At 36.5% G+C, this 16,350-nt stretch overlaps 1 protein-coding gene across 9 annotated transcripts in view; it reads left to right on the top strand.

Moving 5' to 3' along the window:
* Positions 1–16,350, top strand: part of SENP6 (SUMO specific peptidase 6) — a 129,095-nt gene that overhangs the window by 61,184 nt on the left and 51,561 nt on the right. For 7 of the 9 annotated variants that reach the window (XM_065911598.1, XM_065911599.1, XM_065911600.1 and 4 more), the window contains one exon: positions 3,633–3,703. The exons of 1 other annotated variant lie outside the window; for it this stretch is intronic. In XM_065911598.1, the coding sequence (XP_065767670.1) occupies positions 3,633–3,703 (71 nt within the window). Of the gene's footprint in view, positions 1–3,632; positions 3,704–5,130; positions 5,166–16,350 lie in introns of those variants that run through there. One more of the 9 variants, XM_065911607.1, reaches the window with a different exon arrangement.

Raw genomic sequence — 16,350 nt, forward strand, 5'->3', positions numbered from 1 at the left:
CACTGAGACACGAGGGAAGTCTCAGAGTTTAAGTACCCTTGCCTCTCTTGTGGGCTGGATTAATTGAATTTGCTTCCAAATAGAACATTGAAAAGGGAAAATAAGTAACTTTGGAGTAGAGAAACCTGGCAGACATTACCTTAACCAGATGATCACGGTTAACCTTACTGGTGTTATAAATCATTGATACCATGTAACCCCTGATACAGTGTGATGAGACATCCACCAAACCTACAAGCTCGGTCTAGTCATGAGTGAAACACCAGACACACGTTGAGGGGTATTCTGTAATAACTAACCAGTCTCTTCTGAAGCGCCAAGGCCATGAAAAACAGTTTAAGTCTGAGAAACAAAGAAGTTGCTTCCGTAGTGGCGCTCACAGTAAAGAATCTGCCTGCAGTACGGAAGACCCCAGTTCAGTCCCTGAGTCGGGAAGATCCCCTGGAGGAGGAGGTGGCAGCCTACTCCAGTATCCTTGCCTGGAGAATTCCATGGACAGAGGAGCCTGGCAGGCACGGACAGAGGATTCTGGCAGGCTACAGTACATGGGGTTGCACAGAGTCAAACATGACTGAGCTATGCACGCACAACTAGGGAGACAGGATCATGGAAAACAGTGACTCCCAGATTGTATTCTAGAACAAAGAGGATATTAGTGGAAAGTGGTAGAGCTGGTAAAATTCGAACAAAGTCTGGTATTTAGTTAATAGCCTTGTACAAATGTTCATTTTTTTGGTTTTTTGCCATAGATATGAGGGTAATGAAGGTGTTAACTTTAGGAAAAACTGCGTAAGGGCTATAAGAGAATTCTGAACTATCTTTTCAACTGTTCAGTAAATCTAAATTTGTTCTAAATTTTATTTTTTTAAAAAGGACTTCCAAAGCTGAAGTCTATCTAACCTTTAATAAACAGAACATTCTGATGTTACTTGAACAGTCTTGCACTGAAGGGGGAAAAAGGTATCTAGTTTTATACAGCTTGTCATGATCCATAAAATGAGGTTCTCTAAAACTTCTGTACAAAACACATACTCTCAGAAGCAAAAAAAAAAAAAAAATGCTCCCACCTGGTAGGGACACTTCTCTGCTTCTGCTTGGTTTAAGGTAGGAAAGAAAATCCTCTGGGAAATTAAATCTTAGCCTTAAGCATCATACTAGTTTGAAGTTTGAAATTTTTAATGTCTGTAGAGTGTTGGAACCTTCAGACTGAGAAATTAACATAAAAGTTTATATTTGATTACCTAACAAAACACAAGATTATATCCATAAACTTCTTTTAATTCTCTTATTAAGCATATACTTTTATTGTTAAATTCTTGTATTCTTGTATTAAAATTAAGGTATGCTTTTTACTTTAGTAATTTGCTTATTATAATACAGTTTTTAAAACAATTTGCTCTGCATAGGGATAAATATAGTAAATATCAGATACAGAGTGGCCTTAAAGTTTGGAAATGTTGGCACATGTACATAATTTTTAACATGACAATGCATGATGGTCATGGACATTGTATGACACATGTATTCTTTGTGGTGTGTGTTCCTCATCAGCAATGAATGGTTCCATGCAGTCTGTCAAATAGCAGAGAGCTGAGTGAACTAGTAATCTCTCTATATCTGTGATACGTTGTCTTAGATGATGTATGCCAGTTATTACTGAATGAGCTTGTGTTTATAGCATACCCCAGAATAAGTAAAGCAGGTTTAAATAGACAAAAATCCAAATTATCTGTATCTCCAGATTTTGTGGCCACTCTGTCAAATCATTTTGCTTGTTGATAATCCTTAGTATTTAAGAATATCTACTGTTTCTGTTGTCCACTGTTCTAATACATAGAAGTTTTGGAGTTTACTGTAGTTGTATCATATTTTGCTTCAAATTTATTGCCTCGGTTGTATTTTATAGTTGATATTTTTATTTTTCCAGTGTTGAGTTATAACAGATTGAAAATTGATTGTATATGGATAAGACTATATTATATCATTTTTAGTGTGAACATGTGTAGAATATAAAAACATGTACTTTATTCAAAGTTTAATGTACTTAAGAGCTGAAAACCTTACTTTTCATAGCACTGGTACTGCTGTCTCTGAGGCAAATTCCCATCTTCACAATTTGTATCCTCACAAAATTTTGAGTGTGGGAATGACCCAGTTGGACCACATACTGTTTAACGATAATAATGAAAATACCATTACTTACCAATACTGATGCAGTTAGCGAGGATTCAGATTCTGGTGTTGCTATTTAGTAGTTCTGTGACCATGGGCAAGTTAATTAACCTCATTGTGCCTCAGTTTCCTCATCTGTAAAGTGCTAATAATAGCATATACTTTATAAAGTTACCGTGAAGGCCAAAGTGATTAATAGATGCAAAGCACTTAGAACAGTACCTGGCACATTATGCTCACTGTTTGCTGGCCGCTATCAAAAGTGCACTCCTGTCACTGCTCATATTATGTTCTTGTCATTTTCATAGTTTGCTTTCAGTTCAGGTGCTTTGACTTTTGCATTATAAAAATATGAAATCCTTAGAAGGAAAACTCCTTTAGGATTTTTGTTTAGTTTTTGCTTAATTAATTGTATTGCTTTCTGATAGGTTTGATCACTTGTGCGAATGGATTTATAAAGAACAGAGTAACCTCTTTTAATTCCCCTGTTAAATAATATGAAAATATTTTTGGAACCTTTCATTTGGATGAGGAAGTAGCTATTTGTAGCTCCCTCGTCTGTTGCAAATCTCCTTCTTTAATGGCTTTATCCCACAATTTAGCTATAGGTTTTTTGCTTTTCTCCCAAACTGGTGTATATTTGGACTTCTCTGACATTTTAGGATCCTTGTTAACTAAGGATTCCTGTTCAGAATTCTGAAAATTGGCTGTGTATGAAGGCTGACAATGTAATATACTTTTAAAGTATTAGTATAATTATAGCCCCATTGTATAGTCACAAGTATTCATACACAAGTATGTATTCATACACAAGTGCTACACAAGTATGAATACTTGTTTCATGATTTCTGGTTTTGTATATAGCTTCTTTTTTTTACTGCTTTTGTAATTACCCTGAAGAACAAGATCTTATTCACTCGTTATTTCCTTTATTCATTGATTTTTAAGCAGCTAGAAACATTTATAGCAAAATTGAGCAGATATTTATTCTAAACTGAGTAATTTGTTTTATTTCAGAACTGCATGTGACAATGAAATATTACAAACCTTTCTCTTTTTTTAAGTTTTTATAAATGGACTATGAAAATCGTTCCAAATAAAAAATTCTAAAATATTGTGCATTGGGGGGATATATATATATATCTCTTCCCAAAGCGACTACTTTGAAAGGATAAATATTTAGACTCATTTATTAAATGTTTATTTGACAGACTGCCCACTGTTGGCTGGCGTAGATTAACAGTTTAAATAAAATATAATCACTGCTCTTAGGGATCTTGTAGTGTATTAAGGTTTAGTATGTTTGCATAATATAGTGTTATTTTATAGTACCACTTTTTATGTAACAAAGAAGCTATGATTTGCTTTTGATAAACATATTGTAAGTATTCCCTCTACTTTTTCATTTTAAAAATATTTTTTTTTCTTTTAGAATAAAACTATATGAATTTCCTTTTTAGGAAAGAATACCCACCTCATGTCCAAAAATTTGAAAGTAACCCTGTAAGGTTAAGTCGGCCCCAAGGTGTTGGTAAGTGTGCAGTTTTATTTGTTAACACCTGTGAAGGGTTTTGAGTTGTTGTCTGAAAGGTAGATTAGGGATGTAGCACTGGCTTTAGAATATTCTCAGTTATATTAGAAATATATAGACCCATTTTTAATAACTGAGTTGAGAATTTATTTCTCATCTGAAATCATTGGAGAATGATTCAGAGAGTACACATTCAGGTGATGAGAGTTGGAAATCTTTTTGATTATATTGGCATTGTTGTTAAATTCATGATCCATTTATTAACTCTGGGTGGGTTATAGCTTCAGCATTATGTTTTGTTGCACTATGTTATAATCTTAACATAGTGCAACAGTGTTAATTCAGTGGTTGCCTAATATATTCTAAATTTTAGGATCAAAATTATTCTAGTCAAGAAAATCACTGAATTAAAAAGAGACCATACCTGATAAAACTGTGTTAATAGTAGATGTTGGAATATTACTGTAAGTATAAATTTAATTTACATCAAAATAATTTTTAAAATATTACTAATAAGAGAAATTAACATTTATGAAAGCTGTTTCTACCATCAAATTGATGTTCATTATTTAGAATAGAGATTTTCAATCTGTGTGTCCATCTTATTTTCCCCAGGCCTTTGCTTGTTTTGTTTTTTGGCTTTTAAAAAAAAAAATTGAAGTATAAGTTGATTTACAGGATTATATTAGTTTTAGGTGTACAGCATTGTGATTCAGTATTTTTACAGGTTATTCTCCATTAAGTTGTTACAGGATAATGGCTGTAATTGCTGTTCTATGGATTATATTTTTGTTGCTTATCTATTTTATGTATAGTAGTTTGTATCTCTTAATCCCATAGGCCTTGTGTTAAATAGCAGTAGTGGCTCTTACTGTCCAAAATAGAATGATTTTAAGCAGCTGAGTTTTCCTGGTTGCCAACAGTTTCTTTATTTTTTTTTTTAAAGCACCTATATTTTTCTATACCTTGGATGAAAATCTTCTGTGTATATATAGAACATATTTTATAAAGAGAATATTCAAAACATAGCTTCTTTCTTAATAATTTTGCGGTTGTTGTGAATGTGAATTAGTATACTTTGTAATGCATAGTTATGCTCACTAGGTTAATTAAATATGGTAGTAATGACTAGCCTCTTGAACATTCATACCTTAAACTTTTACTGAACTCTTACCCTGCACTTGAGCTGAGTCAGATGCTTGACATTGATTATTTGCTTTTATCCTAGCTCCCTACCCAGGATCTCAATAAACTAAGTCCAACTTTACTTCCATTTTGTACAGAGGAGGAAATTGAGGTTCTCAGGGATTATATAACTTGCTCAAGGACACAGACTAGTACTGGAATCCAGGTCTATATGATGATAAAGACCACACGTTCTCTTAACCACTGTGCTTTACTATTTTCTCCCTAGATCAAAAAGAAACTTATTTCTGATCCTCAGGGAAGAACTACACAATAGGTACGGTTATCATTCCCTTTACCCAGATGCATTTCAGTAAGTTAAGTGATTTGGCCTATTATATGGTTTTAGATATCAGTGAGCCCCAGACGTTTTACAAAAATTTTTTGTTTATTCAAACACTTCCCTGCTGGTCCAGTGGTTAAGAATTCGCCTGCCAGTACAGGGGACACTGGTTAGGTCCCTGGTTTGGAAGGATTCCATATGCCACGGGGCAACTAAACCTGTGAGCTACAGCTGCTGAGCCCAGCTGTGTAGATAGAGGCCGTGCTTTGCAATGAGAGAAGCCAGCATGATGCTAAGCCCAGGCACCCCAGCTGGAGAGCAGCGCCCCCCCGCCCCCACCTCCCACTCTCGAAACTAGAGAAAGCCTGTGCAGCAATGAAGACCCAGTGTAGCCTAAAATAAAGAAATTTTTAAAAACTTTGGTTTATTCAGTGACATTCATTAAATAGATAAGAATAACCTTTTTTAAAAAACCTTTTTATTTTGAAATCATTTTAAGTGAGTACTGAAAAGTTATAAAATAGAACTCATTTACCCTTTACTGAGCTGCACTTAATGCATGTTACAGTCATAGTACATTTACAAACAAAGATATTGGCACTGGTATAACATTTTAAACTAAGCAAACAAAAAAGAAGAAAAACCAAGCAAACAGACATTGGTCTCATTTTACCAATTTTTCACTGATAACTTTTTTCTGTTCCAAGATCCAGTTTGAGATCTTACAATTGTTACATCTCCTAAGTTTCCTTGATTAATTTGAAGAATACTAGTAGAATATCTTTCTGTTTGAAAGTTTGAATGATGTTATTTTATGATTTGTTGTTAAGTTACTCAGTCATGTCTGACTCTGCAACCTCATGGACTGCAGTGTTCCAGGCTTCCCTGTCCTTCACCATCTCCTGGAGTTTGCTCAAACTCATGTTCATTGAGTTAGTGATGCCATTCAACCATCTCATCCTTTAATGGCCCCTTCTGTTTCTGCCTTCCGTCTTTGCCAGCATTAGGGTCTTTTCCAATGAGTCACCTCTTTGCATTGTATGATTAGATTGAGGCTGTTCATTTTTGCCAAGATTTTCATGAAAGTTAGGTTGTGTCTTTTTCTACACATTATGTCAAGGGTTGTATGATGTTGGTTTGTCTTAACTACTGTTAAACATGATCTCCTAGTTAAGTAGTTTCTGGTGGGTTATTCTACCATACAGCTATTTTCCCCTCCTTATTAATAACTTGGAACTCTTGACACTATGCAGATATCCTCTTTTTCCTCAAAATTGTGTCCACTGATACTAGCATATTTTGGTGGCACTTGCTGGCAACAATTATTACTCAGTGTTTATTAATGGTAGTGTTCTATTTTATGTCTGTTACATGTGTTTATTGAAATTTTTTTTAATAGGGAAGAGCTATACTTTCTGCTTTATTATTCAGTTTATGCCTGTGGACTCATAATAAAGTGTGTAAATATATATATACATATATATATTTATAAATATTACCTGTCCACATGAAACATGTAAGCTTTGGGAAAGGGATATTGGTCTATTTAGCTGGTAAAAAAGTGATAGTGTTAGTTGCAGTTGCTCAGTCATCTCCAACTTTTTGCAGCCCCATGGACTGTAGACCTCCAGGCTTCTCTGTTAATGGAATGCTCCAGGCAAGAATAATGGAGTGGGTAGCTGTTCCCTTCTCCAAGGGATCTTCCCAACCCAGGGATCAACCCTGGACTTGTGCATTACAGGCAGACTCTTTACTGTAGTGACCCCACAAGAGACTGAGCCAGACCTCCCTGTGAGTGTCCAGGAGTCTCCGGCTGAGGTCTGGGTCGACAGAGGCCTGCCACAGGGTCAGGGGCACTGAATACAGCAGTCCTGGGGGCTACATGAGTCCTGGTGTGCTGGCATACGTGAACCATGAACTTCCACATGTTCAAGCTAGTTTTAGAAAAGGCAGAACCAGAGATTAAATTGCCAACATCCGCTGGATCACTGAAAAAGCAAGAGAGTTTCTGAAAGAGATGGGAATACCAGACCACCTGACCTACCTCTTGAGAAAGCTGTATGCAGGTCAGGAAGCAACAGTTAGAACTGGACATGGAACAAGAGACTGGTTCCAAATAGGAAAAGGAGTACGTCAAGGCTGTATATTGTCACCCTGCTTATTTAACTTACTTATGCAGAGTACATCATGAGAAACGCTGGACTGGAGGAAACAAACTGGAATCAAGATTGCCGGGAGAAATATCAATAATCTCAGATACGCAGATGACACCACCCTTAATGGTGGAAAGTGAAGAAGAACTAAAGAGCCTCTAGGTGAAGGTGAAAGAGGAGAGTGAAAACGTTGGTTTCAAGCTTAACATTCAAAACTACGATCATGGCATCTGGTCCCATCACTTCATAGCAAATAGATGTGGAAACAATGGAAATAGTGGCTGACTTTATTTTTCTGGGCTCCCAAATCACTGCAGGTGGCGATTGCAGCCGTGAAGTTAAAAGATGCTTACTCCTTGGAAGGAAAATTATGACTAACCTAGACAGCATATTGAAAAGCAGAGACATTACTTAGTCAACAAAGGTCCATCTAGTCAAGACTATGGTGTTTCTCGTGGTCATGTATGGATGTGAGAGTTGGACGGTGAAGAAAGCTGAGCGCTGAAGAATTGATGCTTTTGAACTGTGGTGTTGGAGAAGACTCTTGAGAGTCCCTTGGACTGCAAGGCGATCCAATCAGTCCATCCTAAAGGAAATCAGTCCTGAATATTCATTGGAAGGACTGATATTGAAGCTGAAACTCCAATACTTTGGCCACTTGTCGCAAAGAGCTGAGTCATTGGAAAAGACCCTGATGCTGGGAGGGGTTGGGGGCAGGAGGAGAAGGGAACGACAGAGGATGAGATGGCTGGGTGGTATCAGCGATTCGATGGACATGGGTTTGGGTAGACTCTGGGAGTTGGTGATGGACAGGGAAGCCTGGCATGCTGCGGTTCATGGGGTCGCAAAGAGTCAGACATGACTGAGCGACTGAACTGACTGACTGACTGTGCTGGCATAAGTCCTTTAGAACATAGTTTGGTCTCAGGCCAAAATATATGGAAGGAAACCTCCTCACCCATAAACAGAAAATTGGATTAAAGATGCACTGAGCATGACCTGACCATCAGAACAAGACCCAGATTCTGCCACAGCCAGTCCCTCCCATCAGAGTGCTTCTGGAAGCCTCTTATCCGTATCCATTAGAGGGCAGACAGAATGAAAACCACAGTCACAGAAAACAAACCAAACTGATCACATGGATCACAGCCTTGTCTAACTCAGTGAAACTATGAGCCATCCCATATAGGGCCACCCAAGACAAACAGGTCATGGTGGAGACTTGTGACAGAATGTGGTCCACTGGAGAAGAGAATGGCAAACCACTTAAGTATTCTTGCCTTGAGAACCCCGTGAACAGTATGAAAAGGCAAACAGATATGACACTGAAAGATGAGCTTCCCAGGTTGATACGTGCCCAGTATGCTACTGGAGAAGAGGGGAGGAATAGCTCAGGAAAGAATGAAGAGGCTGAGCCAAAGTGAAAACAACACCCAGTTTTGGATGTGACTGATGATGGAGGTAAAGTCTGATGCTGTAAAGAACAGTATTACATAGGAACCTGGAATGTTAGGTTCATGTATCAGGGTAAATTGGAAGTGATCAAACAGGAAATGGCAAAAGTGAACATCGACATTTTAGGAATCAGTGAACCAGAATGGACCAGAATGGGCAAGTAATTCAGATGACCATTACAACTACTACTGTGGGCAAGAATCCCTTAGAAGAAATAGAATAGCCTTCATAGTCAACAAAAGAGTCTGAAATGCAATACTTGGATGCAGTCTCAAAAACAAGAGAATGATCTCTGTTCATTTCCAAGGTACACCATTCAGTAGCACATAATCTAAGCCTATGCCCCAACCACTACTGATGAGGAAACTGAAATCGAACAGTTCTATGAAGACCTACACGACCTTCTAGAACTAACATCCAAAAAAGATTTCCATTTCATCATCGGGGACTGGAATGCAAAAGACAGAAGTCAAGAGATACCTGGAGTAACAGGCAAGTTTAGCCTTGGGGTACAAAGTGAAGCAGGGCAAAGGCTAACAGTTTTGCCAAGCAAATACCTTCTTTGGTCATAGCAAGTAACCTCTTCCAACAACACAGGAGACAACTGTACACAGGGACATCACCAGATGGTCAGCACCAAAATCAGACTGATTATATTCTTTGCAACTGAAGATGGAGAAGCTGTATACAGTCAGCAAAAACAAGACTGGGAGCTGACTGGTTCACATCATGAACTCCTTATTGCCAAATTCAGACTTAAAGAAAGTAGGGAAAACTGCTAGGCCATTCAGGTATGACCTAAATCTAATTCCTTATAATTTATACAGTGGAAGTGTCAAGGAGATTCAAGGGATTAGACCTGAGAGACAGAGTGCCTGAAGAACTATGGATGGAGGTTCATAACATTGTACAGGAGGCTGTGATCAAAAACATCCCCAAGAAAAAGAAATGAAAAAAGGCAAAATGGTTGTATGAGGATGCAATACAAATAGCTGAGAAAAGAAGAGAAGCAAAAGGCAAAGGAGAAAAGGAAAGATACATCCATTTGAATGCAGAGTTCCAAAGAATAGCAAGGAGAGATAAACCTTCCTAAGTGATCAAGGCAAAGAAATAGAGGAAAACAATAGAATGGGAAAGACTAGAGATCTCTTCAAGAAAATGCAAGATATCAAGGGAGCATTTCATGCAAAGATGGGCACAATAAAAGACAGACATGATATGGACCTAATAGAAGCAGAAGGTATTAAGAAGAGGTGACAAGAATACACAGAGGACCTATACAAAAAAAGTCTTCACAACCTAGATAATCACGATGGTGTGATCACTCACCTAGTGCCAGACATTCTGGAATGTGAAGTCAAGTGGGCCTTAGGAAGCATCATTACGAACAAAGCTAGTGGAGGTGATGGAATTCCAGTTGAGCTATTTCAAATCCTTAGAGACAGTGCTGTAAAAGTGCTACATTCAATATGTCAGCAAATTTGGAAAACTCAGCAGTGCCCACAGGACTGAAAAAGGTAAGTTTTCATTCCAATCCCAAAGAAAGGCAATGCCAAAATAATGTTCAAACTACCACACAGTTGCACTCATCTCACACACTAGCAAAGTAATGCTCAAAGTTCTCAAAGTGAACCTTCAACAGTACATGAACCAAGAACTTCCAGATGTTCAAGCTGGATTTAGAAAAGGCAGAGGAGCCAGAGATCAAATTGCGAACATCTGTTGGATCATCAAAAAAGCATGAGAGTTCCAAAAAAACATCTACTTCTGCTTCATTGACTAAAGCTTTGACTGTGTGGATCATGACACACTGTGGAAAATTCTTGGAGATGGGAATACCAGACCACTTTACCTATCTCCCAAGAAACCTGTATGCAGGTCAAGAAGCAACAGTTAGATCTAGACATGGAACCATGAACTGGTTCCAGATGGGGAAAGGAGTACATCAAGGCTGTATACCATCACCTTGCTCATTTAACTTATATGCAGAATACATCATGCAAAATTCTGGGCTGGATGAAGCACAAGCTGGAATCAAGATTGCCGGGAGAAATATCAATAACCTCAGATATGCAGATGACACCACCCCAATGGTAGAAAAGCTAAAAGGAACTAAAGAGCCTCTTGATGAAGGTGTAAAAGGAGAGTTAAAAAGCTTGTTTAAAACTCAACATTCATTAAACGAAGATTACGGCATCCAGTCCCATGCCTTCATGGCAAATAGATGGGGAAACAATGGAAACAGTGACAGATTTTATTTTCTTGGGATCAAAATCACTGCAGATGGTGGCTGCAGCCATCAAATTAAAAGACTTGCTCCTTGGAAGAAAAGCTGTGATCAACCTAGACGGTATATTAAAACGCAGAGACATCAATCACTTTGCCAAAAAGGTCCATGTAGTCAAAGCTATGGTCTTTTCACTATAAAGAAAGCTGAGCACTGAAGAATTGATGCTTTTGAACTGTGGCGTTAGAGAAGACTCTTGCCTTGGACTGCAAGGAGATACAACCAGTCCATCCTAAAGGAAATCAGTCCTGAATATTCATTGGAAGGACTGATGCTGAAGCTAAAGTTCCAACACTTTGACCATCTGATGTGAAGAACTGACTCATTAGAAAAAACCCTGATGCTGGGAAAGATTGAAGCGGGAGGAGAAGGGGACGACAGAGGATGAGATGGTTGGATGGCATCACCCACTCGATGGACTTGAGTTTGAGCAAGCTCTAGAAGTTGGTAATGGTCAGGGAAGCCTGACATACTACAGTCCTTGGGGTTGCAAAGAGTCAGACACGACTGAGCGACCGCACTGAACTGAACTGATAGCTCTTTTGTGTTAGGTCAGTTCAGTTTTGTGTTAGGTAGGTTCATATGTACTTGGATATAGTATGAATGATAGGGCTATAATAATGTTGTGTATGTTGTTTCATAAAGATTGCATTTTATTTTAGGATTTCCTTGGAGAGAGTTTTTAAAATGTTATTTTCAAACCCCAGGATCAGTAGTAAATGGCATAGCACCTGGAATAATTTTCTCCTTTAACGATATCACTGTCTTTTTATAGTTCTTAATACTTATGATGACTTCCTTTATTATTTTTCTCCTTTATTTTGCATTTAAGAGGCACTTAATATGAATTATAGTTATTTATCAGCACTAGGCTAGTAATTACTGATAAGCAGTTCTGTAGAGTTAAACTAAAGCTTGTAAAAACTAAGTAATAATATTATTTTTGGACATTTCACATATCCTGTGGACTTTTTGTTTGGTGTTCTTTTGCAGTTTTTCTAAGCATGAAAAATAATGTCTTAAGATCTCTCATTTTTTTTTTCTGATTTCTTAAGCTTCCTTTTTGTTTTCCATTCTGTTTTTGTATTCTCATCAGATAATTAATAGATATTATATGCTGTCTGTGAGTAAATATTTAATTACATTCTTCATGTAATTGTATTATGATTCTAACTTAAATCACTGACTTAGCAGTGTTTAACTCATTTGCAGAAGAAATATATCCCCTCATCTTAATCAGTCAAGGTATCTTCTTTTAGTATATTAACATATATTGATAACTTGCCAGACTTCTATGCATATATAGCTATTTTTTGATGCATTTATACTGTGTGTATTGTTCTATAACTTGCATCTTGACTTTGTTAGGATATTATCTGGTTTCTGTATTCCAATTAAGAGATACTGGAATGCCAGAGGAAAACCAAAATGAAAGACACAATTAAAGGAACCAAATGGACTATAACTAAGTCTCTGTTATTTTTAATAGATGTGAAGTGACCCACTATATTTATATAGTATAATTAGGTTTTTTATGTTTTGATATTATATATTATGATTAATAATTTAGCACATTTTATGTATTTTATGTTATTTCCTTAGATCAAGTCCCTAGAAATAAAATTACAAGATCAAAGTTTATGTACATTTTAAAGACTTGGTATGTTCTGCCAAAATGCTTTCTATAAAGGGTATCAGCACCTAGCAGGCATGATCTATGTTTATTTTCTCATATGCTCTTCAGCAATATTAGATCTTACCATTCTTTCAAGCTTTGCCATACTGATTGGGAAATAGTATTTGTTTTTTTTCACATTTCCTCGTTAATGACCAGGCATTTTATATGTTAAGTGGGCTTTTGGGTTTCTTCTTTTATTCCTGTCTGCCTGTTGTGTTCTTTGCCTATTGTGTTCTCCGTTTATCACACATGTTCAGCATAGCCCAAAGTGATTTTTGGAGATTATAATGAGAATATGATCTATGACTTTAATTTTTTTTATAATGAAAATTGTTCATAGTAACAGCGACATGATGGAGAAAACCATTTTTCTAATTTGTCTTTCTCTTTTAAAAGGTGATAAAAATAACTTAAAAGCAAATAAATAACCATAATAAAGATAGCTGTTTGTATCCTAACTATCCTTGAGGTATATATTTTCCAGCATATTAATAATATCAGAGCTAAATTTTCAAACAAAAATAAGGGGCTATCCTTGCCCCACCCAACCTCCAACTTCTATTATGACAATTTTCAAACATACCAAAAAACTGACTTTTAAAAGTGAATTTAAATGTACCACATAGATTCAGTAATGAACACTACTTCAGTATATCTAATCATTTTTTATAAATTCATCTACTTTTTCCAGTACATTTAAAATTACAAACACCAGTATAGTTTTACTCCTGAACACTTCAGCAGACATTTGACTAGAGTTCAATATATATTTGTTTTCTTTTGAAATAGAATTTACATATAATGAAATTTACAAATCATAAGTGTACAGTTGAATACATTTTGACAGGTATACACACGTTTTTAACCCAAGGCCCTGGGAACACATAGTGTAAATGATATCATCACTTCACAGTGTTCCCTCTTGTTCCTACCAGTTGCTCTTCATCTCTGCCCCATCATAGGTAACCATTTTCACATAAGCGGAATAATACAGTATGTACACTTGTATACTTTTATGTAAGTCTTCTTTTCACTCAGAATGAATTTTTGACATTCACCAGTATTGTTGCGTGCATTAGCAATTTGTTCCTTTTTATTTATTTATCATTCCATTTTGATGGATACCTGAGTTGTTTCTAGGTTTGTTTTTTTTTAATGAGTAAAGCTACTATAAACATTCTTTTTTTTAAATAGATTTTAAAATTTATTCTAAAGAGCCAACCGCCTTTACTTATCTCATAATAGCTTCCATATTTACCTTTTCTGCATACCTGGAAATAGGGTGGTATGTTAAAAAGACATTGCTCTAGAAAATCCACCAGGAAATATTCTAATCTTTTTATTTTTTTATCGAAGTATAGTTGATTTACAATTTTAGTTTCTGGTATACAGCAGAATGATACAGTTTTATGTATAGTATGTGTTCTTTTTCATATTCTTTCCCACTAGATTATTATTAATACAAGATATTAAATATAGTTCTCTGTGCTATACAGTAGGGCCTTATCTTGGTATTTATCTATTTTATATATAGTAGTTTGTATCCGCTAATCCCTAAGTCCTAATTTATTTGTCCCATCCCTTTCTCCTTTGTTAATCGTAAATTTGTTTTCTGTCTGTGAGTCTGTTTCTGTTTTTTTTAATTGAGTTCATTTGAATCATGTTTTAGATTCAACATATATTGATGTAAGTGATGTCATATGATAATTTGTCTGACTTCATTTGTATGATAACCTCTGGGTCCATCCATGTTGCTGCAGATGGCATTGTTTCATTCTTTTCTTATCGTGGGGTAGTATTCCTCTGTCTGTATGTTACACTTTCATCTGTTGATGGACATTTAGCTGGCTTCCGTGTCTTGACTATCCTAAATAGTGTTGCTGTGAACATTGGAGTGCATGTATTTCTTTAAAATTTGCCTTAATGTAAGTTATTTATTTACTCTTACCCATAATGTATATATTTTATTAAAGTACAGTTGACTTAAAATGTTTCAGGTGCAAAGCAAGGTGATTCAGTTATACATATACGTATAATTTTTGAGATTATTTTCCATTATAGATTATTACAAGATACTGACTGTAGTCACCTGTGCTATACAGTACACCTTTGTTTCTTGTTGCATACGTGGTTTTTTTTAAATTATAAATCTAGCATTTTTTTCATATTAAGTCAAACAAGTAGAATCAAAATATTGCAAGGTTTTTAGTTAGGCAAAAATTGATGTTTTCTGCAGTATATTATACATACTATTTGTATGTATATGTATACAAAAGCTTTTCTACTACACTTGATAAAAGCTTGAGAAAGAATATCAAAGAAGAGATGGAGAAATTGGAAAATATAAAGTGAATGATATGGGAGCATTGAATATGAAATAGCAAAAGGGAAACCAACTAGGTAAAAGTCAAAGATCATAATATAGTCCAGTTGTTTTCAAATGTGGCTGCTCATTAAAAACATATCTGGAGCTTTGGAGAAAAAAACAAAACAGGCATTTGTATTTTTTTTTTAAATCAAAGATAATTCTAATATGCATCTGGATTTTAAAAAGGAGTCACAGGCTTTTGTATTAAACAGTAGTTTTGGTTATTTAGAATTGTTATTTTTCTGTTGATCAATCATGATACAGTGGTATTAAGTAAGAGTTACGTAATCACAGTAGTAAAAGATGTTTATCAGTTTTCACAATCAATAGCCAGACAAAAAATAAAAGATAAGTACAATTGCAAGTCGTAATGGGAACATGATTAACCTAACATTATAAAATAATGACATGCAATTTGGGGGTTCCAGCAGAGTGATGTGGTAAGTGGAAGTGCATACATGTACTTATTTTCATCCATGTAGCCAGTCTATGTCTTTTGATAGGTGCATTTAATCCATAAGGTAATTATTGATTAAGGTAATTATATATGTATGACCCAACAAAAGTGGCACTAGTCGTAAAAACCCACCTGCCAGTGCAGGAGATGCAAGAGTCATGGGTTTGATCCCTGGGTCAGGAAGGTCCCCTGGAGAAGAGAATGGCACTGCACTCCAGTATTCTTGCCTGGAGAATTCCACGGACAGAGGAACCTGGTGGGCTACAGCCCATGCGGTCACAAAGGGTCTCCAGCTCTGCCAACCCATGCCTCCACAGGAGAGCCTTCAGCACTACCGAGGAGTTTTGGTTCAGTCTTCTGTGGGGTCACTGCTCTTTTGCTTTGGATCTTGGTGTGGGCAAGGTTTTGTTTGTGCCCTCCAAGAGTGTTTCCCCCAGTCCTATGGAAGTCCTATAGTCAAATCCCACTGGCCTTCAAGGTCATATTCCCTGGGGATTCCCAGTCCCTTTTCAGATCCCTAGGCTGTGAAGCCTGACGTGGAATTGAGAACTCCACTCACTAACGTGAGTTCTCCCTCACGTTAGTGGGAGAACTTGTTTGGTTTTATTGTTCTCCAGTTTGTACATCACCCACTGGCAGGTATGGGATTTGATTGTGTCATGATTGCACCCCTCCCTCCTGTCTCACTGCAGCAGATTCTTGGTCTTTGGATGTAGGGTATCTTTTTTTGGTTCTCCTGTCAGTGGTTGTTCGACAGCTAGTTGTTATTTTGGTGTCCTTG

The sequence above is a fragment of the Muntiacus reevesi genome, chromosome 19 (assembly GCF_963930625.1).
Source record: "Muntiacus reevesi chromosome 19, mMunRee1.1, whole genome shotgun sequence".
Lineage (NCBI taxonomy): Eukaryota > Metazoa > Chordata > Mammalia > Artiodactyla > Cervidae > Muntiacus > Muntiacus reevesi.